The sequence below is a fragment of the Astyanax mexicanus genome, chromosome 9, assembly GCF_023375975.1.
Source record: "Astyanax mexicanus isolate ESR-SI-001 chromosome 9, AstMex3_surface, whole genome shotgun sequence".
Lineage (NCBI taxonomy): Eukaryota > Metazoa > Chordata > Actinopteri > Characiformes > Acestrorhamphidae > Astyanax > Astyanax mexicanus.
This window is the reverse complement of record NC_064416.1, coordinates 29,399,528-29,423,577: the sequence shown is the minus strand read 5'-3', so window position 1 is coordinate 29,423,577 and position 24,050 is coordinate 29,399,528. Positions and strand designations below refer to the sequence as shown.

The following is a 24,050-nucleotide window of genomic DNA, read 5'->3' as shown; positions in this document are numbered from 1 at the left end:
GGGGATTTATATCTCTCTAGCCCATGCATAGTATGTTTTTTTTATCTGCTTCAGAGTTCCTATTTTATTGGCAGTACTTTTCTAAAAGGACTACACTAGGTAAGGCCTGAAAAGAAGAGGTTCTTTGAAAAGAGTTAAGAAAAGAGAAAGCAGAAGCTGCTGAGTGAGTTTTCTGGAATGAGTCAGTGGGGAAATCTGACTTTCCGAGTAAGTTAGTGAGAATGTGAGAGAGTGAGAAAGGGGAAGTGATTGAGTGACCGAGTAAGTGACTGAGTAGAGAGAGTGTGAGTGAGTGAGTTACTCAGTCATATGCGAGCTAACGCCAGTGTGCATCAGCAAACATAACACACCACTTATGATCTGTTGTTTGATGATGATGACCTGTTAGGTTATCGGGCTAGATAGTCCAGGAAACATCTGCTAACCTGCACCCTCCTGCATATTAGGAGTCCTAACTCTCACAATAACATTGGAGACTAAATAAATAAATAAACAAATAAAAAAAATAAACAAACAAACAAACAAATAAGAGATTAAAAGCTAAATATGCTGCATTCCATTTGATCTCAGAAATTTAACATCTCCTACAGGTAAGAATTCTCCTAAAGTTGGGAGACCCTCACCAACCCAGAGTTCAGAATCCAAGATGGCCGCCTGTACAATAAGCATAGTAAAAATAGTATTATTATAAAGTTTATTTTACTTCTATCTATTTCTATCTCATTAAATCAGTCCTACACAGCTATCTGTAAGTATATTTATATGCTGTTCCGATGTGCAATATACTGTAAAAAGTGCTGCTTTTCACTGATATTGTGAACAATGTTTAACTGGGATGAGGCTAACAATGCTTGCTGGTATCTACAGAAATCGAAAGCAGCACAAGTTCTACTTGAAGAAGCTTATTACATTACATTACATTACATTACATTACATTACATTACATCACATTACATTACAGTTACCAGCAGCCAGTGTGATCAAGTGTGAGCTGCGGAAATCATACTTTGTGAACTCTGTTCTGACCCGTCTCTTCAGCACAGCACCACCTTCAGCACATATATGGTACACTGGTCTGAACCCTGTGTCCCAGCTTACGTGTGGCATTTTACATGCAGCTTCCACTGCTGAGTGTATGTGAGATTAGGACAGTGGGCTGGTGGTCACTTAGGAACAATGAGGGCTTTGTGTGGGTCAGTGTGAGTCGGGCCGGACCTCACGCCAGCAAACCCGACCTTGCATAACCATGCTCACTCTCTCACTCGTCCGCTCTCTCACTGCTTCACCGCTCTTGCGCACGCAATCCCCTACCAACAGACACACACGCAATCTTGCCATAACTACACACACACAGACACACTCTCTCGCTGCTCCCTCTCCTCAGACAGCACAGTGGGAGAGTTAAAGACCAGACCTGGCCGCCAGTTCTTAACACACTGCAGAGCGTGAAGCTGGAAATAGCAACCCACTATGAGGAATTTCATAGAGCAGCCGGTGTTACTTCCTCCTAGCATTCCACACTGCTGCTACATTCACACTGACCTGCTGAACACGCACACACACCGAGCAGTGAAAGATGCAAGCAAAATGCATCCACACACTGCGTATCTGCGTTCCCTACACTTCAGTCTGAAGCCCAGAAATGTAACTACACATCACAATGACGTAGACAGGAGCGAATGTTTTTGGTCCACTGTGAATAGTATTTCCTCCTTCATGGTTAAACTGCATACACACACAAAAATGCACAAGTATAAATGCTCACAACAGTGTAGGCCACTTGCACAGACTATGCTGTAGACTCCGCACAGACTCAACGCAGTAGTCACATTAAAAAATACGTCACTGTGCATTTTATAACTCAATGCAATTATAAGCTACATTCTAAACATTGCCACAAAAAAAGAGCTACAGCAACAGTCAACAGGCAATGTTTTGTCCAGATATGATGCTGGCAACCCTGTACTGTTCACGAAGCTATGATGTCTTCTATTGTCACCCCCGTTACTAAGTGACAGCTGAATGCTTTAACCAAACATAGGCATGATAATGCAGACAGCAATAATAGTAGTAAATAATAGTAAAGGATGTATAATTTCAATGTGCAATATTCATATTTTAATGTCAATCACATTTAAAATTACATATTTAAAATTAAAATGATATTAAAATACATTTTAAATTACATTTAAAACTTCGGTTGGTTGATACAAAAGGGAAAAACCCCAAGGTACTCATATTCCATGATGTATATTATTTAACCAAAATATATTATATCTGCCATAAATCATTTATTTTACTACAGTTTCAGACACACAGAGGACATATTTAATATCATGAGATGTTGGATCTTCATTTCTTGTAAAATCCTTGTATTTTTTTTTTAATATTGTAACATGCGTCTCTGAACTATAAAGTATTGCAATGTCAGTGTATTTTCTAATATTGTGCAGAGATAGTGAGAGTATGTATTTACAGCCTCACTGTGAAGACTGCCTTTCCAACTCCACTGAACCAAAAGTCACAACAGCAACCAAATGCATCTAATCCAACCAAACACAAAATGTAAAGACACAGGATGGTAAGGGTAACTGAATTTTCTAATTTTTGTGTGTTATTTATTGTTGTCTTCTTACGGTCTAAATCTACAGGACTCGGGTCACTATATTCTGTGGTTAAGCAGGTCATGGGGTTAGCTGCTGGCCAATCACAGCCTGTCCTGTTTATTCACAGCAGGCACTGTATTCTGATATCAGAGGTGATGGGGGTTATCAGGGTCCTTTCTAAAGGAACTTCAAAAGGAATGACTTGACTCTGATATTCAAACGCTCAAACAAAAGCCATGGCTCCGCCCCTGTCTCAAGGTATATTTGTATGTAAAAGACAGTCTGCTGCTAAAAAGAGTGCTCTGCTGAAACTGCCCCCACCCCCTAAACCCATCTCACACTTTTGTGTGGTGTATTTGAAGCTGGTGTGGGAGGGTGGATGCGTGTGTTTTGACAAAGGACTGTGAGGATCAGTTGTGACATTTGGATAGAGTGGCTAATATCTGAATTAAGCTAACACAGCTGTAATAACTGTCAGGTCTATCCGGATCACTGGTTAAGCACTGCCCTATGAACACACATCCATCTGTATCCTTTACTTTCAGCTGGAACACACCTGGCTGTAGCCCAGTTAGCATCTGTGCTAATCAGATAGCCTTCACATACTCGAATGTGAAACATTTTGTGCAAGGATGATTGTATTCCTGGTAAACTGTAACAATTAAGTAAGTTTTGTGGGAATGAATCAGGGTGTTATACAGAGCATGTGATACTACTGTTACTGTACCATCAGTATACTCTAAGTTTTGGTGTTGCTGATCAGTTTTGAGCTGTATAGAACTTGTGCAATGGGTCAGACTTACAGATACAGGCTGAGTACAGAGCTTACAGGCAGGAAAGTGTATAAATGTGTTGACAAACAATACTAGATTCCAGAACAGAACCAGTACCAAACTTGAGCAGCAGATGATTCTGGTAAACTCCAATGTCTCTAGGTAACTGATGTTTGGAAATGTTTTGAAATAAATGTACACTTATCATAAAATTTAACACAGTCAACTCAGGAGTGATGTCATTCCCAGCTCAGGCATCCAACTTCTGAGGTAAATGGAGCGTGCTAGCATGGTAACATTCTAACTCTCGGAAATCAAGAATGTGAGATTGGACACATCCGAGGACAGCAGCTGTCCCATAATCATTACGAGATGCCGTGCACTTGTTGGTTTTGATTAAGCATCAAGAAATTGGTAAAACTCAACTCATAAGTAACTCATAAATTCAGAAACACTGGATTAGTCAAAAGTCGAAGCACAACTTTTTATTTTAGAAACAATAGAGAAAATGACATTTCTGTATACCCCAGCAAGTAATGGTTCTTTTAGGCTATTTCTGAAACATTGCTTGCCAAATTTAATTTCTCAAATGAAAAAGGGTGCCCTGCAACTTTTGATCACCCTATAAGGGTTTCACTAGGGATGCACTAAATTTTTTTTAAACATTTTGCCCTAAACTAAACAAAAGAAAACATTTAACAAAAGCAATTAAGTAGCCTAAATGTATTTCTGGCAACAATAGAAGAACCCATTACTACTGAACACTAACCCTTAACATCCCAGGAGACACACAGCAACACAGCAAAACAAACTTACCTCAGCAGTGCTATTTTAGTTATAAATTTACCTCAGTAGTGCTATTCAAGCCACATGTACGTGAATGTAAACATATAAAGTCAGAGAGTTAAGCATACAATGATCATGAACCTGTTTGTTGTTGGCACTCTCCCTCACTATTTGCACTGTATAAAACAGTACACAGCGCAACGGAGGGCTGGGCGAGAAAAAAAAATGTGATTTGACTATATAAAAAAAGTCAATGCTCTGTATGACATATTTAGACTTTTTAGCTTTTCACAGGCACATTTTTTCAGTCGCAGAATATTTTGTGCATTCCTTCTGAGTCTTAAGCAGGTTCCCACACACAGACACACCTTGCAAAAGTCGTCCACTTAAGGGTCAGCTATTACACTGCCCACCTGATGGTGCTTGGCACCGGCACAGCACGGCTAATCCTCTGTGTGTGTGTGTGTGTGTGTGTGGCCTCAAATCCTCCACTTAAGAACTGAGAGATCTACACAGCAGGCTCTGTCCAGCCACACACATACACTCACAATTAGGCGCACCACAGAATTGAGAGCTACTGTGCTAGCATCCCACGAACACCTTTGTCACACCCCCTGAAAACACACACACACACACACACACACACACACACACTCTAATTCACTCATTCTCTCTCTCTCTTTCTCGCTCTCAAATCAGCCGACTCCCCCATGTGACCTCTCCAGCAGATTAAAGCAGAACTGGGTTGCTGCTTTCAGACAGAGTTGGCCATGAGTTAAAGGAACCACAGCTCGGCCCAGCGGTAAACCATTACCTGCCTCACCTCTGAAGATGTTAGCAGCCGACTATCAGACAGAACACAAGCAGAGGCACAGAGGCATAGTAGATAGATAGATAGATACTTTATTGATCCCCGAGGGGAAATTCTTGACTAGAAATTCTTCTAGTCTCTACTATAATATGGGACTGGTATATCACTGCTGAATTGGCAGTAGCAGTGGCAGCATTAGGAGTAGCAGGAAGGAAAAAATGGCGCAATGGAAACGGAAAAAAAGGAAAATGCAGCAGTGAAATCGTCTGTGCCAGGAAGTGAAGCCTCTCGCAATTCTCACAAATCATGTGACCCTTGGAAAGAATTCCCTGCTAAAGCTAATTCCCCCTAATCCCCCCATAATTGTAATTGTTTTGCCATTTACTGTATTTACGCTTAACTGTTTGTCTGCAGTCTATATGCACACAATAAATACGCAGCACTTTATTTTCATGGTAATTTTTTTTTTCTTTTGTAACACTTATTATTTTATAGAGGAATGATGGCAAACCTTTCATAGATTTATTACACTTATATTTATAGTAAATAAAACTATTTATTATATATATATATAATAAAAATGAGTAATAGTAAAAATTGTGGTATTTTAATAACAGTTTGTCTATTTTGTTAACAAGATCAAGTAGGAATACTGTGATATTGTACAAGATGAACAGAATAAATACTGCATCAAGATAAAATGTAATGCAAATAAAACAAATCAAAATCTACCACAGAAGTAAAGGGCAGAATATTTACTGCTGCAAAAAAAAAACTAAAATTAATATGCTTAAAGTTTTAAAGTAAATAACAAAACAAATTCCCTATCATGAGAAGAGATATACAAAATAGACTGATGCTTTCACGACAGAATTAAACAGTTAAAAGGGAAAAAAAGAGATCAATATCACTGTGTATGATAAGATTAGACACCCCTAATGCTCAGAACTGATAAAAATTCAAATGATGAGTGCTTGTTTACTTAAGTAAGATAAGTAAAAATCCACCACAGGATACATTTCTGACTGACTGATTGGCTATTCTACAGCATATGCCTGATAATGCCAATCCCTGGTGATGCCACATCCATCCATTCATGTCTTGGATTCTTAAAAAGCATAACTGGCCCTGCTTTCTCAGGACAGGTGGAATGGCACTCACCCCAGCTATTCCCAACCTCCATCACTCAGATTGATGCCAGTGTGCGTGTGTGTCTGTTAGCTGGATTGGTACTCTTGGCCAAGCCAACCCAGCTGTCCAACGATGTGTGTTGACCACAAGTCTGACAAGAGCTGAGACAGGGCTGACATGACATGACCCAACAGAAGCATACGTTATTCTTCACCCTCCCACAATACAATAAAAATATGATTAATTGTACAGCTCTAAAATTGAGAGCATGTTAATCTATAAACCTCACCACTGCGGTCAATGTATAATCCTTACACTAGTGCTGGGCGATAAAACGATATCGATAGTTATCGAGGAAACTATATATCGCGATAAGTCGGGGCGAGAAATTCGATAAACTAAATTTTCTATTTCCCGTTTAAGTAGCGTTGTGAAAAGGCGCAGCACGAGATCAGGCAGCACGCTGAACTGCTGCTCAGCCCAGTACAACCCCTCCCCTCCCCTCTCCACCATCCCCCTCCGCCCCACCCCCCGAGCCCCTCCACTCTGAACTCCTCACATAGCGGCTCCTTCTCTCCCATTTACTGGATAAACTTCATTTATACTATTCAGCGGCGCTACACTGGAAAACTCACCTTTTAAATATGAGGCATGCGTCTCCAAGATATTTAGAGAGGTGAGCTTGTTCAGATTTCTGAAGGCAGGTAAACGCTGCTCTGTTTGCTGCTAGTTAGATTAGCTTGTCTCCAGTTTAAAGTTAGCGATGTTTAGGTGTAAAAGGGATCTGTGCAATCTGTCATCATTAGCTAAGATGCTTTCACTGCTTTTTACATTCTAATAAACTAATGGGTAACGCACGTTAGCCGTGTTAATCCACGTTTCGTGTAAATTAAGGTTAACTTCAGCACGAGTGAGGGGTTAGTATATAAACACACAGAAAGGAAGCACTTTCCATCTTTTTTCCTAACTCTCACTGTTTCTGTTAGAAAACCCTGAGGGCAGCATTCTCCTCTGTCTTTGTGTTTTATAGTTTTTAACAGATAGAGAGTCTGTTATGCTGGATATTTTACTAAATACAGAAGATTATATAATCTGTCTAGCTGTATTTGAACTGAGCTAAACATTGCTGTTACTGAACTGGAGTTTTAAATACACTTAAGTAATGTAAGTCTAGTCTACTGAAAGCCAGTAATGTTAGTATAAATCTGTACTGCAGTAGAAGTGGATCATTTCAGAAACTTGACTTTATTCCTCCCACCTCCATTATAGGCCACTTTTTTTTTTAAATATTTAAATGTTAGCTTAATTTAAATGAAAAAAAAACTAAAGGCTCTTATTTAAAAAAAAACATAAGCAGTAAATTATCTAAAATTACAACAAATAGAAAATAGAAAAACAGTAAAACATATGTAATACATACTTTTTATATGACCAAAATTAAACTAGACTGAAATCTGACTAAAACTAATAATATCCGATAGACTAAAATGTAACTAAAACTATTATACATTTTAGTGAAAAGACTAAGACTGTATCAAAATCACCTGTCAAAATGAACACTGTGATATACTCTTGTATTTTGCTTTATGTAGTTGCCTGCATTCAGGGAGGGGAATGATCTTTTGATTAAATATAATTTTATAAAAATAAATAAAGTGTTATTGCAATTTAAATTAAACAGACATATAATGTAAAGGGTCTTACATATTTTTTAGTTTATATATTTGTCCCCTTTTTAAAATTAATTTAAAAGCTGTACCCACCTGGCAAGATGTTAACATCCTAGTGTCTGTCCACAAGGCTCTGAGCCTGCTAGTGATTTTGTCCATAACTCCCTTATTCTGTCACTTCTGAGTAAAAATAGAAACCTTTAAGTGTAACAGAAAGTGATTTGATTTATATCGTGATACATATCGATATCGGCTGATATGAAAAACTATATCGTAATAAGATTTTTTTCCATATCGCCCAGCCCTACCTTACACTCAGTAACCCTAGTCACAAAAGGAAACATTTTCTGCTTTTCAAGGACATTTTATGCTGAAAGGGCACACACACACACACACAGACACTCAGGATGTGTAAAGGCCTGTTAATATTACATTGATAAGATGGTGACAGTCTGACTAAGCAGAAAGGGATCCACAAAAGGTACCGGATCATGTGTTTTGGATATGCCTCTTTAAAAAGGCGACAAAACCTTGTAAACACTTCTGCTCTACCCCCCGGTGCTGCCGACACACACACACGGCGATCTGTGCTCACATTAATCCGAATGACTGAGTGTGTGTTGGCTGGAAGTGTGGAAATTCACATCTCACTTCTGCTCAGAACAAGAGTCAGTTTAAAACACCAGTCATTTCTGTAGAACAGAACTGGAGTTAGGGCTGGAGTCCACCTTAGGACTGGAGTACGCCTCACAGCAAGATGGCCTGGGTTTGATTCCCGGCTGGGGCGACCCGGGTCTTTCTGTGTGGAGTTTGCACGTTCTCCCCGTGTCTGCGTGGGTTTCCTCCCACAGTCCAAAGACAGCACATTCAGACTAATTGGAACTTGATTGAAATTGCCCCTTAGGTGTGAGTGTGTGAGTGAATGTGTCCGTTTGTCTGTCTGTGTCTAACCCCCCCACCCCCCCCCCCCCCCCCCGCGACCCTTCACGGATAAAGCGGTTGACAATGAGATGAGATGAGACCTGGAGTTATTGCGAAACATCAGTCATTCCTGTACAGTACAACAAGAGTCAGTCCAGAATGCCCGTCATTTTACAATGCCTATTTACAGTGGAACACGTCAGTCTGGAATACTCATTCCTCTATGCAAATGGCTGAGATCAAGAGAACAGAGAGCCATCGCCAAAATGTTAAAACTCTGCAGCGAGGTGTGTCGGAAATGACTTTGGTAAAGGTTCCAGCTTCAACACTCTCTCACTCACTCACACACACACCTATAAATCATTCCTTTCCTCTAGCCAATGACAAAGCCACTGAATGACCCTCTCCCCAACATTCCTGTGGACAGCCCAGACCCTCAGAGTTTGTGTGTCTCAGGGTAGTGAAGTGTTTCTTGTGCTGGTTCATTAACCTGTAGTCATTTATTTGAAGCCTATACCTCGCAAGTATCAGGACACAGTTACATCAGAGTAACATATTAAAACTGAATGGAAGAAAAACAGATCCAAACCAGTCACATGACATTAATCTTAAACCACACACAAATGTGTTTGTGCGAGTGTGCCCAGATGACCGGCCTGTTCTTATTTGTTCTGCAGACACATATGACCTCTAGTTGCAGTGATTAAAAATGAGAGTGAAGGGAGTAAAGAGACAAACAGAAAATTTAAGGGAGAAATCATTGTGAAATCATGATAACATAATAACGAGCATGTTATGAACTTTTCTCAAATATCCCACCTCCTTTCTCCCACAGCAATCCAATACATTACCTATAGAAATAAATCACCGTTACACCATTAACAAGCTCAATGTAGCTCCACAAAATGTATTAATAGAATTCTAAGCCCTTTCAAGGTGCACATCTTGAAATTAAGTCACAATAAGTCAACCGACATGCATTAACAAATACATAGAATAGGGGAACAGATTGCAAAATTCATTCTGTGGAAATGCATAAATATTAGCCATATTTACAGCATCAGCTGGAATTCATGCATTTCCACAATTTATAGACTTCCCAGTGCCTCATTTTAAATGTCAGGGCCCTCAGAATCGCTAGCACTGTAAGCCTGTTGGGAAAATCAGCTAAAAGCACTGCATTTCAGATTGATGGAGATGGGGAATAGAGGTGGGGTATCTGACAAACTTTTGTACTCGTTATCAAGTTTTACTACACTCAAAGTCCTTTAAAAGAGAAATTATTTATTCCACGTGTAGCTCTTACTGTTTCCTCCCCATCTCTCACTCTGCAGACTGACTTTGCCAGTACTCTCAATTTAACAGGGTTTCTTCTCAGAACTGGAGTCACAATGTTGCGTAATAAACCCAGCCCTGATGAAGCAACTCAGAATTCCTCACACGCTGTAAACAACTCCAAGCACTCAGCCTGACCTGACCTTACACCACACTCACATACAGAGGAATCAGCCCATTACACGAAAACTACAACACTGCGCAAATTCTAAGACCACTTTTCCTCATTTAACTACCATCAGGAAACATCACGTAAACACAGTCTGCTTTGTACTAAGGAACAGCATAGGAACGCTGTTCTACAGGCGGAGTGATGTCATTAGAGGAGCAGGTGGTTCAGTAATGGCTGGAATATGCCATACATCTGCGCGCCCTTCAGGCTCCGCCTCCCCATAAGTGTTTGCATCATGAAAGCAACCATTCAGAGCCCTGCGTCCCAGTCTAACCCTCCAGTGCTTGTTCGCTCAAATGCGCTCTCTTTCTCTCTCTAAAAGTGTCTTGTTTGGTCAGTCATTTTGCCTGTAGTCTCTATCCACTCTCTCTCATCTTTCTCTCTCTATGAAAAAGCCCCTCTCTCTCTCCCTCTGCATGTGTGTGTGGATCATGTGACTGGCCAGGCGGTCTGTTCAGCCCGCTTTATCCAGGCTTAGTGTCCATGTGGCCGAGAGAGGATTACATTCCTGACATCAGCGTCCAGATGTTGAGGATAAAAATAGACGTAGTTTTTCGCTTCGACACCACGGCCGACAGGCTCCGCCACCATGGCTCTGGGAACGTCTGCTCCAATTGCTTCTGGCTCTCAGCAGAACACTCTGCCCTGTCTTAGACATTAGCCTACCTCACAATCTCAGAATATTTTTTGTCAGATGACACCAGTGCATCCATATCTCTTTCTCGATCTCTGTTGTCAATAAAACAATAAAATGTTTTCTGAATTCGGTAAAGACTTAATGTTGTTTTTACAATGACTGAAAATAAAGAAAACATCAAGTAAAGAAAATAAAGAAACCCTTGCTGTGTTTAGTAGAAGTCAGGGGTCTGCAGGGGTCAGGCGGAGAGGGATATGCTGATACTGTTGAAGAGGGGGGGGGTGAAGGCCACAGCTTCAAGGACCCTCAACAACAGCAGCAGCAGAGCTATAGACAGCATCGCGGTGTCAGCACCAGCATTTTTATTACAGCAGTTTAAATCAGGAGCTGAGCTGAGCTACAAAGAGGAATCCACTATAATTAGCCCCTAACCATCAAACACGTCTCAACTTGTACCGAAACTCCTCCACCAGCTCCGTCGGCTCAGTCATCGTCTGCTTGCCGGGTTCACTCTCCAGGGAGATGCTCCGAGACTGAAGCTGCTGAATCTTCTTCATAATTAAATGAACAGAACCGAGATTTGTTCAGCAGCGGCTCAAAGCAACAAGCCCAGGGATTACTCTCATATGGCAATTAATGAGTCGTATGTTCTGATATTACCACAGCAAAACGCTGGTCAAGAGTCCATGCAGTCTGCATTACTTATTCCTACACATGGCCAACGTATCCATATAACGTATACATCAGAATGGCACTAATGTCCATGCAACCGTCATCATATTTATTCTCTATCAGCAGCCGGAGTCCAAGAGAGTTGGTTATGTTCTCTCTGGGTGGGTAGGTGGCACTGCCTCCCTTCACTTCCATTGTCTTGCTGGCTGGCACAGACGTCTGTTAGCTGATGTATCAGAGCTGGGCATCCGATGCTTTCCTCTGAGCACCTAGTGATGTTGCCTATTGACCCATGTTGTCCTCAGCCTTCTTGTTTCAGGTGCACTTCAGTGATAATGTGTAATGTGTTCCATCAGCTGCATCCGTTACTTAACTCTGCTCACTATACTCTCCCACATTTAGAGAGAACACACACACTAGAGAGACCAGTGAGACTGGGACAATCCAGACCAACAAAGAGTTAAAGAAGCTAATATTTATAATCCATAATCTTCTGAAACACCTGAATCCTGTGGCAGGAAGCAGAATTAATGGGTGGGGCTTTTACAACACTTCCTGAGAGGTACTGTATAAATGTTTATGGGCTGGTGACGGCGACAGGCGGGAAATAGCTATCCTGCGTCCTTCATGGCAGGTCACGGTGAAGGTCAGTGTCTCCCTATCCCTTTACGTCTATATATCTTTCACCCACACTTCCTCTCCATCTCGCTCGTCCTCTGGTTCTGCTAGCTCAGCTGAGTTGTGATGCAGGGCTGGACGGGTGTAAAGTTACCAAACACTTCTCTTCACCTTCCTCCTATTCTACTTTCTCGATCTTTCTCTCTCCTGATTATCTCAGACAAACAAACTCTTTCACAAGGTGTGTAATAAAACATTAATATATTGTAGTATTGCAATATTTTGATTTGCAATTCTCTATACATTCTACAAAACAAGATTTACTCAATATATCACAATGTGTTGAATCATAACCTATGTATTGTGATACATATCGGCAATACATAACCCTAAATCTCACCAAGCGTAGAATCTAATCAGTGGAATTTCAGTTAGCTTTTCAACATTGATTTTATTTTAGTTTTTTTTTTTTATTATTTCCTGTTTAAAATAAGAGTTTAAAATACTGCTCCTCTACAGAGTACTAAATGGATTCAGACCAGCTTATATGTCTAATATGCTGGAAAAATACCAGCCTATTAGTCTCCTCAGTTCAGTATTTAAAAATGTAATTTTTTTTTTTGTTTTCATTATTTGATATTCATTTAATTGTAATGTTTTGCAACATTCTTTTAATATTGTTCTGTATTGTTTTTATTCTCTTTGTAAAGCACTGATTTGCTTGTGTAAAAAAAAGGTGCTACAGAAATAAACTTAACCTGCCTTGCCTACTTCCTTTTCCACTATAGAATACCTGCTAATCAATCAGGATATACAGAACTGAGCTTCACTGGTCATTCCAATCATATTAACACAGTCACAGAGTCTGGAGTAATATGAGTGAGCATTTAAAAAAAAATCAATAAAACACAGAAGCTCATGATGCAGGAGTTCAGTGGCATCGATTTAATCAGAAAAACAAGTTTTACACACCTTCACACAGTTTACCATAACTGTTAAAAGTGAACAGGTGGGCATTATGATATTCTATCACATTGTTCTAAGGATATTTAACATATCACCAGTGCTTAAGGTACACTCACCTGACTGCACATTTCATTACAAAGAGCATAATCTGTGCTGTTTGGATGAATTGCAGTTTATTTTGAATAAAATGTAGTCAGTAGGTAAATAGTGGTTTTGAAGAATCTGTTTTCAGCACTGCTGTATTCTAATGCATTTTAACAAATATGAAAATATGTTTATGGTTAAAACTGTCTGATATAGGGCTGGATGATGTGGTAAAATTGCAATATCACAATATGTACAATCATATCAGTTTGATATCACCTACATTTGATTCAATACAGAAATATATTCTGTATCCCAACAGACTGTTTGCTGATTAGCCTGCGTCTGAGGGGCCGCAAGTTTGTGGAATGAGGCAGAGCTGCTGTCACCAGCTCTCCGCAGCCAGCAGTGCCAATTCAGCCAAATCCCGCCCCTCTCCACCTGCAGGCACCAGGACAATCTTATCTGAGACCCGGAACACCATGGTCTGGCTCTGTCTGATCCAAACACAGACACAATAAAGGAGCAGGCAAACCACAAACACAGCCAGAGACTAAAAACACACACACACTCACACTCAAACCTCAGACCTACGGTACTGACAAAGCCAAGTGGCAAAAACAAAGGCCGGGTCTGAAGAGCAATCAAGGCTTTGTGGATAAGAATTACTGCTGGAATTCAAATACAGAGCAACCAACACACACAGAGCCTGAACTACACATAAACGACAACATCCCAGCTACGCACAATCAACCTCACAGCTCCTCCTCAAAACACTAAATAACACAATTTCAGACCTTTCCTCCTATAAGCTGCCAGAGAGAATCTCAGTAGATTAACACTTGCTTCTGTTGGAAACTTGTAAAAAACCCGTAGGTACCTCTGATTTGCACTGTGTTTAATATACAAGCTACATATAAGGTTGAAGCTCTCTGCTTACTATGTGTGGAAAACAAATGCAAAATTTTGAAATGAAATGTAAAGGTAAGAAAAGCTTATACATCACTTTAAATTATGGTGTTTTTCACAAATAAAAAACGTAATCAGGAATCACTCTATACTTGAAGAATATCGAGATTATTTCTTTTTACAATTTCGCCCATCCCTAGTATGAAAAGAGTGAATACTGCTCAGCTTAGTTTTTAGTCATATAACCCAACCTTGCCTCACACACACATACTTACTCTCACTGCTACTGGTCAAAACTAAAAGCAGAAATAGAAAATCTCTCTCTCCCTCTCTCTGTGTAATGGCCTTGTTTTGTCAGTGCTGTACTCTCTGCCCAGCTCGTCTGATTTGCTGGAAAAAGGAGGAATAAATCAGAGTGCTGGGGAAACCATGCCCAGGATGACTCACTGCACACACTCGCACTACTTAAGCAGCTCAGCCCGAACAATGAAATAGCTCCGGCACAATCTCGTACAGACCAGGCGAAATAATGTCAAGCAGCCGTACAGGGGGAAACTGGACATACTGAGAAAAACACAACGAACAGACACTGAGAAATACACATTACAGGATACACAGCTTCAGACACAAAAACATGGGATGCTTCCGGCAAGGAGGAGAATCTTTTTTTGATGTGTGAACACAGACACAAGGATGAGTCACTGTCCGACCGTCAGCGAATTCTGACACAGCCATGAAATGAAGCGCAGCTCACAAATTTTCCAGCAGCTCTGTAAACCCAGCCGTTACAAGCAGACGGTACCAGCACCTCCACACCAAACGCCTGCTGTACCCATTATCACACATCACACACACTGATTAACCCACACACTGGAGAGGACACCACTCAGAACTGCTAAAGCGCACAGGGCCAGGAACAGCTCAGATCAGAGGAGTGTGTGTCTGTGTAGAGATATGGGGGGGCAGGTATGATGTAAGAGCAGGCTGAGGGGGGCAGTGTGGGGTGGCAGGAAGGTGTGAGGGGGGCAGGGCTGGGAGGAAGGTTATTTTGGCAGTGCTGTGTTAGGTTGTCTGAACAGGGAGGGGAGATGCCACATTCCTCAGCTTATCCCAGTGTAAACAGAAACACATCCCAGTGCAGACCAGCTCTTTTCACTTACAAGGCATCAAATATGGAGATTTTTCTTCAAAACATAGGCACTCAAAACTCACTAAGACTCTCCACCCAATTTGACTTACTAAAGTTACGGCTTTATTACTCTATGTTGTGGAGCTAATCAAAAAGGGTAAACCTGTTGTAAAGAATACTGGTAGTCAAAAATTGGTAGTCAATTTTCTTATTTAGGAGTACTTTTATCTCTTCAGTAACATGACGTATATTATCACACTCATTATCAAGATATTTTAAACTGCAAAATTGTTTCGGTATAAACCTTTTCATTATAGTATCTGCCTTGGACACTTTAACTATAATAACCAAAATGGCATATTAGCCTGCCAGCTAACTGCCAATGCTAACAGTTGGCAACGGACAATGCTAACTGTTTTCTGAGCTGAATTAATTGCTAATTATTGGTAAATAACAAACCAATTTTTATAGCGGCACATTTACTAGCCTATAAATTACGAAAGAATTCCAGAAGGTGGTCACACATGCCAGAGGTTATTTTCAGGAAATTCTAGACTTGTGAGATGTAAAATGAGATCTGAGAAATTAGATGCAAATATTAACAGAATTTAGATATTTAACCATATTTTGATCAAAAGTTTACTTCGTAAACTCCCAATAAAATAATCCAAATTAAAAAAAAGGATATTCTTTATTATTTCAACCAATGTGGTCATTGGGATTTAACATCTGCCCTGGGGATTTTTATTATAAGGAACAAAATGGCAGATTAGCCTGTCAGCTAACTGCCGATGCTAACAGCTGCAAACTGGCAATAGTTAATTGCTAATTCTCGATAACAGATGGACGGCACTGTGTGGGTCAGATTACTAGTTTCTGATTTTTAATATGATATGTGGATTATAGCTAATGTTCACTTCAGTCCTTAGATATTGACTACAGAACACCAGAATGCAGCTGTTGGCTCAGTGCTAGCTAACAGCCAACAGTAAAGATTGGATGTGGTCTTAGCTTGAATGCGAACGGTTTCCCAAGATGAATGGTTGATTGATATTTGAATGATGTTACTGTGCTGCCTAGGTATGGTAAGTTCTGCTGTTTGACATGATGTTTATCAGGCTACTGTAAATTTTCCAATTCTGTGTATTTTCTTGCGTATTCCATGTTTATAGTAGGGGCCTATCATAAGGCACTAAAGATGAAGTCACCTTTACCCTCTTTCCTTTACCTGCTGCTGCCTGCTGACTCCACCTCTGTCTCTGACACTGACAGCGTGAGAAAAGCAAAGCGGCACTGGCCGTAAGACCGGTTCCCCCGAGCTTTACAACTCAACAAGCCTACACTAGCGCAGCACACACTCACAGCTACTGTGTCCCTGTGTGTGTGTGTGTGTGTGTACATATCCAATATTCCAGTTGCTGCAGTGACTGTAATGGGATGACGAGGCGTTAAGTCCTACCGCTTCCAGCTGAGAATCTCCGACTGCAGAGACTAAATTTGGGATGAGCTACACTGTGGAAGATTACAGTGTCTCTCTCTCTCACACACACAAATATACCCCCCCCACACACAAGGCAATACCTGATGAAGTGTGGAGTAATTAGAGAGCACAGAGCCATACTGGTCCCTGAAGACTGCGATTGAGGGGGTCATTTTTATTCTTGGTGCAATTTGTTTGAGCAGGTGAGTGTACAGAAATCATACATGGTGTGTGTATTTATTATATAAAAAAATAAATAAATTCAGCCAGATAATTACAACAGCTATAAGCTAATGCATCTCTAGTGCTAAATTGTATAGAAAATTATTTGACCAATCAGCAAAGAGAGCGCTGTTACATGGTTTGTCGTGACACATTCAGCGGCGGTTGGGTTTTTGCCAAACCAACCAAACACAGATTTGGATCTGAGCAAATCAGCTATAAAATACGAATGGAAAAGTACAGATCCACCGATGCCCAGACAAAATCAAAAAGGGGTGTTTAAACAGATAATAAATGGTAGGTCTGTCACAATAATTACATTTTTAATATATCTTACAACATAAAGGTTGTGTATTTTCCATTATGTTTTTCTTAGTAAACAGAGCCCATTAAAGTGAATTAGCTAGTATACACTTTTATAATATGGGTGTCTTATTATGTGGGTGCTCTCTCACCACCTAATCACTCCCACTGCAATGCTGGCTGATTGACAGAAATATAAAAAGGTGTGACAGACAGGAAGGTGGAGTCAGAGCCGGTGCTGTAAATATGAGTGTAAATATGATGTCCCAGAGGCAGCATGGGGTCCTTCATATGCCAACAAACTCTAAAAACCAGCTATCAAACACAATCAGCTAACCATGCTGACCCAAACATATGCTTGTGGCTTACTAAATGTATTGAGCATTAGTTTTAAATGAATTATGCTGAATAAATATTGTGAAAAATTAAAACAGTGTACAATATATATTTGATAGAACGTGTGTGTTTTAATAAGAGCCTAATTATTATTTTTTACCAATGTAGTGAGATAAGGTTTTGTTCAAGTTTTAATCCAGTGAAACTAAAAGAGGTAAGTAGCAGAAAGTGTAAAGCATAAACACTCTCACAGATAAGATACTGATACCTACTTCATGCACCTCCCACACAGACACAGGGCAGCAGCTCATTTAAATAGTAAAATAAGATATGCGTATTTGCATAATGTCGATCCAGTTTCCTGGAACCAGGCTGACCAGTGGAATCAGTCAGGCTGATCTCAGATACACAGCAGCAAAAGTTACTCTGCAGATCAAATCTACAAATTTAGAGAAACAGAAGCTGAAAATAGTTTCCCCTAGTCTGAACATTGGAGTGTCCTTTCTGCCACTCTCTACTGGTAAACACTTATACACCACACACACACACGCAGTGTTTATCAGGGCACATGATGGTCAGGCAGTTGGTTCCCATTCAGTGCTACACAATGGGCTCTCGCTGGCACTGATCCAGCCATGCCGGTCCTGGCCCGTAAAGCCCACTGACACATTCAGCTCATGGGGACACTATTCACACACACAGTGTACAATCAGCAGCTGCAGACTACGTCAGCCCCACACAGACACACACACACACACACACACAGTGGGTACAATTTCGTAAGATGACAGACCAGCATTACTGCTCAATATATAGCAATGCAATGTAGCATCAGGCCAGCCCTGTGTGGTGCATGATGGGAAATGAAGTTGACGTACTGTGTTTACTGTGAGTGAGCACTACACTGTGTGAGCGCTGCGTCTACAGTCTGCACAGAGAGCGACTCTCTCTGACAAAATGCTGAAACAAACATCCAATCTGAGAAATCACCAGCCCGCCTGATCCAGTAAAGCCACACACTGCAATGTCCAATCAGAAGGAGAGTATAGGAAGCAGCTCCTTCGGTCAGTGCAGGCACACAGTACATAATCAGACCCACACACAGGCTTGGGTTTTAGGTATGGGTGTAAGAAAACCATTTCATCAGTTTTTATCATGTCAGTCCTGTTTTTAATTATAAGTTTATACGTAATGATTGGTGTCAGAGGCGATTCGTTTAGTGTTGTGCAATGGCTTAAGGCTTGAACAGAACTGCTCAGTCATAAAACTCATTTCTTAAAGCTCTCTACGCAGTTCTTGACTTGATTTGAAGGCCACATGAAGTTTGAAGGTTTATAGAGATTGACTGCATAGAGATTGACTGCAGAAATACATATCATACGCATACATGGTATGATACGCAGTGTACAGTGGTGGTAAATGGAACATCTGGATCCCTAAAGGCTCCTAATAGAAAGTTATTACACTAAAATATGTTACAAATATGCTGCGTACTGCCTCACACACTGATTCTATGGCAGTAATGTGGTCTCTAAATGTTCTTAACTGTCCAAAGTGGAGATGAACATACAGACCATTACCCATTATGATGAAAAAAAAAAATCAACCAAATAAACCTTTGGTACTATTATATAAAAAAAATCTATAGACTGGATGCCCTTCAGCATAATCAATAACTCAATATTTCCACACAGAACCTATTGATCAGACCTGTCCGGTATTGCTGCAGCACTGCCACTATATTCAGATCTATCAGTTACAGTTATACACTGATCCACTCGAGACCGGATTCTGGAACTCACACCTTCCACCACTTTCTACACTGGAAATATAAAGACCAAGCTCTCGCAGCATAGAGGTGATTCAAAACGAGCACTTAATCTGTGAATTCCAACAGTGCCGAGCTACACAGACGTCATCAGTATTTGGTTAATGTCACTGGCCAGGTTTGTTATAAAAACAAGCACACGGCCCGTCACACCAAACCTCACGCCAACTCAACAGAACAAGTATCCACACGTCACAATCCAGACCACACAACCCCATGAGAATCTTACACACACAGCCTGACCCAAAACACCTGATACCAGCCATCAGAACACCCCACCTACACAGGAAGCAGTCGGGCAGCTGCAGTTCTACAAAAACGAGATACTGCACTTGTGAGATACAGGGTGTGAGAGCCACAGGCTGTATCCCCTCAAAATTTGTTGACCAAATTCTTGAGTGGACTAATGTTTAAAGTGTAACAGCAATGCACACTCACAATTCACACTCAACTCAGTCAGTGTCTCCAAAAGTGCCCAAATTCAATTCACTAAACATTAGAACTTTTCACATTTACACATTTTCTGGGCATTTAAATCCCATTTTGCTGTTTCTATCATTTTGAAGCAATAGAGAAAGCTAGAAACAGGAGATTCACCCAGAGGAAGCACAGCTGGAGAGCATGACTTATCATCTAATCAATAAAATAAGCATCAATTGACTATCAAAAAAAAAATCATTAGTGGCAGCCTCACCCAGAACACAATACTATAACAGCGTAAAAGTACCACAATCGTTTAGAATTCTGATAATACTGAAGTATTGTACCCACAAAACACACCACAGCAGTTGTACTCAAACAAAATTCTAAATATCTTTATTCAACATAACATTAACATTCCCACAGAAAAATCAACAGCATAAAATTATAGTATTTAAATTTTTAATTACTTATTAAAAACGTATTACTTAAATTCTTATAATAATTAATAAAATAGTATACATTGAATATTTATTTTTTGATTTAGGAAAAAGTAAATAAAATTTGGGGGAAAAATGTATATATTATTAATCAGGGTTCTACAAAATACCATGAACAAAAGTTATACCGAAATCTCCAGCTGATCTCAGATCAGCTTTAGGGGCCAGAATCTGCAAACCCAATAAATCATACGTTCCGCATTACAGCACAGAGAAAATGCAGCCCTAAAAGAACCGGAGCAGGTCGGAGTATTGATTTAACGTCAGATAATGGATAAGATTTCATCTGCCCTGCTGAACTGGGCCTGTCTAGAAGCTGAGCCCGACACCAGCATCATCCTAAAATAAACAGCAGTGGATACCCTGACTTAGAGACCCAAATCTGTGCTGCACCAAACCATTAGACAAACCAGAAATCTGATTATTTTAATGTTCTGAAGCACGTTTATGCTAACAACTACATTCTAACAGCTATTGTTTTGGATGCATTATCGGAGATTGTTTAATAACTAGGCGTGTCGGGCCAGCAGGGAATAGAACACAGTATAATACCGTCAATTGGGACATTGCAAGTGAGGGAACAAAGAGAGTGAGAGTGAGCAAGAGACCAATAGAGAGCAATACAGGGCAAAAATACAGGCTCACAATAGGAACAACATTCCACAGGCAAACAAAACTACACTGGGGCTCATAAATAAAATTAAGCCACAGTAGATATTAGTAAAATTTACACACAGAAAAGCATGAGAAAGCTAGCAAGCGAAATGTTTGACTAGAGTAGCAGTGCTGAGTTAAATGTATGATTAGAACAGCACCTTTAAGGAAGTTAGCAAGCAAGCTAAATGTCCAGCTAGTATATCACTGTTAGGCCTGTCACAACAAGATTTTTTGTGGATGATATACTGTCCCAGAAATGATTGCAATACACAACATTTTTGTAATATTTTAAGACTATTAAATGGCACTGACATAATTATAACAGCGTAATAGCGTAAAAATTAAACGTTTGCTTGGATATCAGTATTGAAAATGCTTTTAGTTTAAAAGGCAAGACAAAAAAAACAAACACATCCATGCTATTCAGTTTATTTCATGGCAAAGAACTATCAAATTTGATGAAACCCTTTAAAAAACACATTCGACATTCAGACATTCTGACCAAAACTTTTTATTTCTGTCCATCTGTAACGGACATTTCAGCCAAAGCCAATTACAAACATTACTGTAGCTGTTGTAAACACACCAACAGTTCAATATTAATCCATAGAGGATTGTATAAAAATGGCCAGAAGTTTCTGATGATGAACTACAGCCAAAATTGGGTAGGCCATTGCGAAGTGGGTTCTGCTGACTAACATAGGGCTGCAAAAATTGTTAAAGAGGAGTGTAAAATCGTGTTCACTGGTGAACCATCCGGTTACATATAACTTTCTGCTCAGCACTTAATTGAGCATTAATCCTCAGAACCTACTGTTCCGGTTTAAATAAATAGATAATATTTTGTTTTAATCATAATATTGTAGAGTTTTAAGTAATTTTAGAGCATTTCTATTAGTTTTACAAACTGCAGTTTATGGAATTATAATGCCTATATTGTGAAGTATATAGTATGGTATTTTATATGGTATACGGTATCTCATTGCATGGCGTGCTATGTACTGTATGTTGTGGCATGGTATGTTATATAGTAAAAAGTATTGTATTGTATGGTATATGGTATACAGTATTGTATTGTATGGTATATGGTATACATTAATGTATTGTATTGTATTGTATGAGATACACAGTATTGTATTGTATATAGTATACACAATACACAGTATTGTTTTGTATATAGTATACACAATACACAGTATTTTGTTGTATGGTATAACGTTATGTTCTACAGTATTACATTGTATGGTATTGTATTTTATTACAGTGTATGCTATACATTACTGTGTTGTATGGTATATGGAGTATGATATATAGTATTGTCTTATATATGCTATACAGTACAGTAGTACAGTATTGTATTGTGTGGTAGGTGCAGGTTGTACAGCTGTATAACAGAGAGAGTTGAGTAATGGAGTACACAGCATTATCAGCAGTACTCTGCTACACTGCGCTCCAGATAAGGGGATCACACGCCATTTAATCCACACCAGCCTTCACCTCCAGCAGCACAATAAAATCAATTCATCACATTTTTACTGATTTCTGGTGAAACCCCTCCCATCAGAACTAACCCAAATTCACTGAAGCCCGAGCTAAACAACTAAAATAAAAAATCTATGAAAAATGAAAATATTATTATATATTTTTTTATTAATGTTAGGCCGCACAATAGAAGATTCGTAAATAACTGGGTAAATGATTCGGTAAACAGGCATTTTACCAGGATTATCCCTCAGTCCAGTACTGAGCCCAGCCGAACCGACCAGACTAACACACACACACACACACACACACACACACACACAGATTAACCCGGTTCTGTAAGAACAGACCAGAAAATTCGCCGCTACACATCAAACCCCAACCAGAACCAGCACAGAACCAGTACAATACCAGCACAGAGGCCCAGCAGCGTCACTACATGAATCTGAACCGAGTCTTACCTCGATATATCCGGCCAGGCTCGGCACCACGATCCCCAAAATCAGAACCGACACCGCCGGGGCAGAACCCATCTCTGCTGTTCAGAACCGCTCCGCTCCTGATTCTGACTCGAACCCGCTCACGCGCTCCCGGTTCAGGTAATAATAATATGAGTAATCGCTGCGCGCGCTCTCCGTGCTGTCCCGTCGCTGTGCGGTTCCGGTTCTCCGGTCTGATCTCCGAGCGCGCGCCGCCTGTTTTTCACGCGAACGCCGCCGCGCGCTGGTGGAGTCAGCCCGAGAGCTGCGCGCGCCCCCCCGCGGCCGCCCTACCGGAAATCAATCCGTCCTGGAAAAAACATGTCCGATCAAAACAAACGGGCTCGCGCAGAGAATAGCTTTATATAACATTTATCAAGGGATTAATCCCTTTAAACCTGCAGATTTAAATGAGACACACAATATTATATTAATTGTAAACCCGCCCGCTGCCTGCATACCAAAAACACACTGATTCACCGTTATGGTTTTGTTTGTATTAAACTTCCCTTATATTAAATATGTAAACACTGTTAGTATTCTATTGTTATAGCTGTGCTATATTATTGCAGGGTAGAAATGGACTGTATGATGATTGTTGATTTAATGTCAGAATTTCAACACCAACCAATGCCTATGAGAAAATGTTTTCCCCACAATTAAAATTAAAAGATGTAATGCAACCAAAACATTTATGTTTATTCAATGGTCTTTGCTATCAGGGTGATCACATTGCTATAACCATTATTATTAATTTTAGTATTATTATTATTATTGTTGTTGGTGTTGTTGTTGTTGATAAGCATTGTAAAGTGGATGTGTGGTTTTAGGACAGAAGTAAATTTAATATAAATGTATTCCCGTTTTATTGAATAGGGTTTGGGCACATTTTCTTATGTGCTAAGGGTTCAAACAGTTATAACAGACATGTGGTACCACAGTAACACTATTATAGACTTCAAAACTCACACTTACAACATAACCACACAGAGCAAGATTTATTTTATTGTAAATGCAAATAGATACAAAGATAGCATAGTTCCAAGCATGTATAGAAAGTTGAAATTCAGCAAGAGTCAAAATAAGAAAAAATTCTCTTTAGGCCAATCACAATAACAATGTT

General features: G+C 39.9%; 1 protein-coding gene across 4 annotated transcripts in view; it reads right to left on the bottom strand.

The window, feature by feature from the left end:
• The window catches only part of aplp2 (amyloid beta (A4) precursor-like protein 2), a 55,349-nt gene extending 32,188 nt beyond the window's left edge, over nucleotides 1–23,161 (bottom strand). The window contains exon 1 of one of the 4 annotated variants that reach the window (XM_007259544.4): nucleotides 22,910–23,161. In XM_007259544.4, coding sequence (XP_007259606.2) covers nucleotides 22,910–22,981 — 72 coding nt within the window. In that variant the 5' untranslated portion in view covers nucleotides 22,982–23,161. The remainder of the gene's footprint in view (nucleotides 1–22,909) is intronic. The other 3 variants (XM_007259542.4, XM_007259545.4, XM_007259543.4) reach the window with 3 other exon arrangements.
• Between the last annotated feature and the right edge of the window lie 889 nt (nucleotides 23,162–24,050).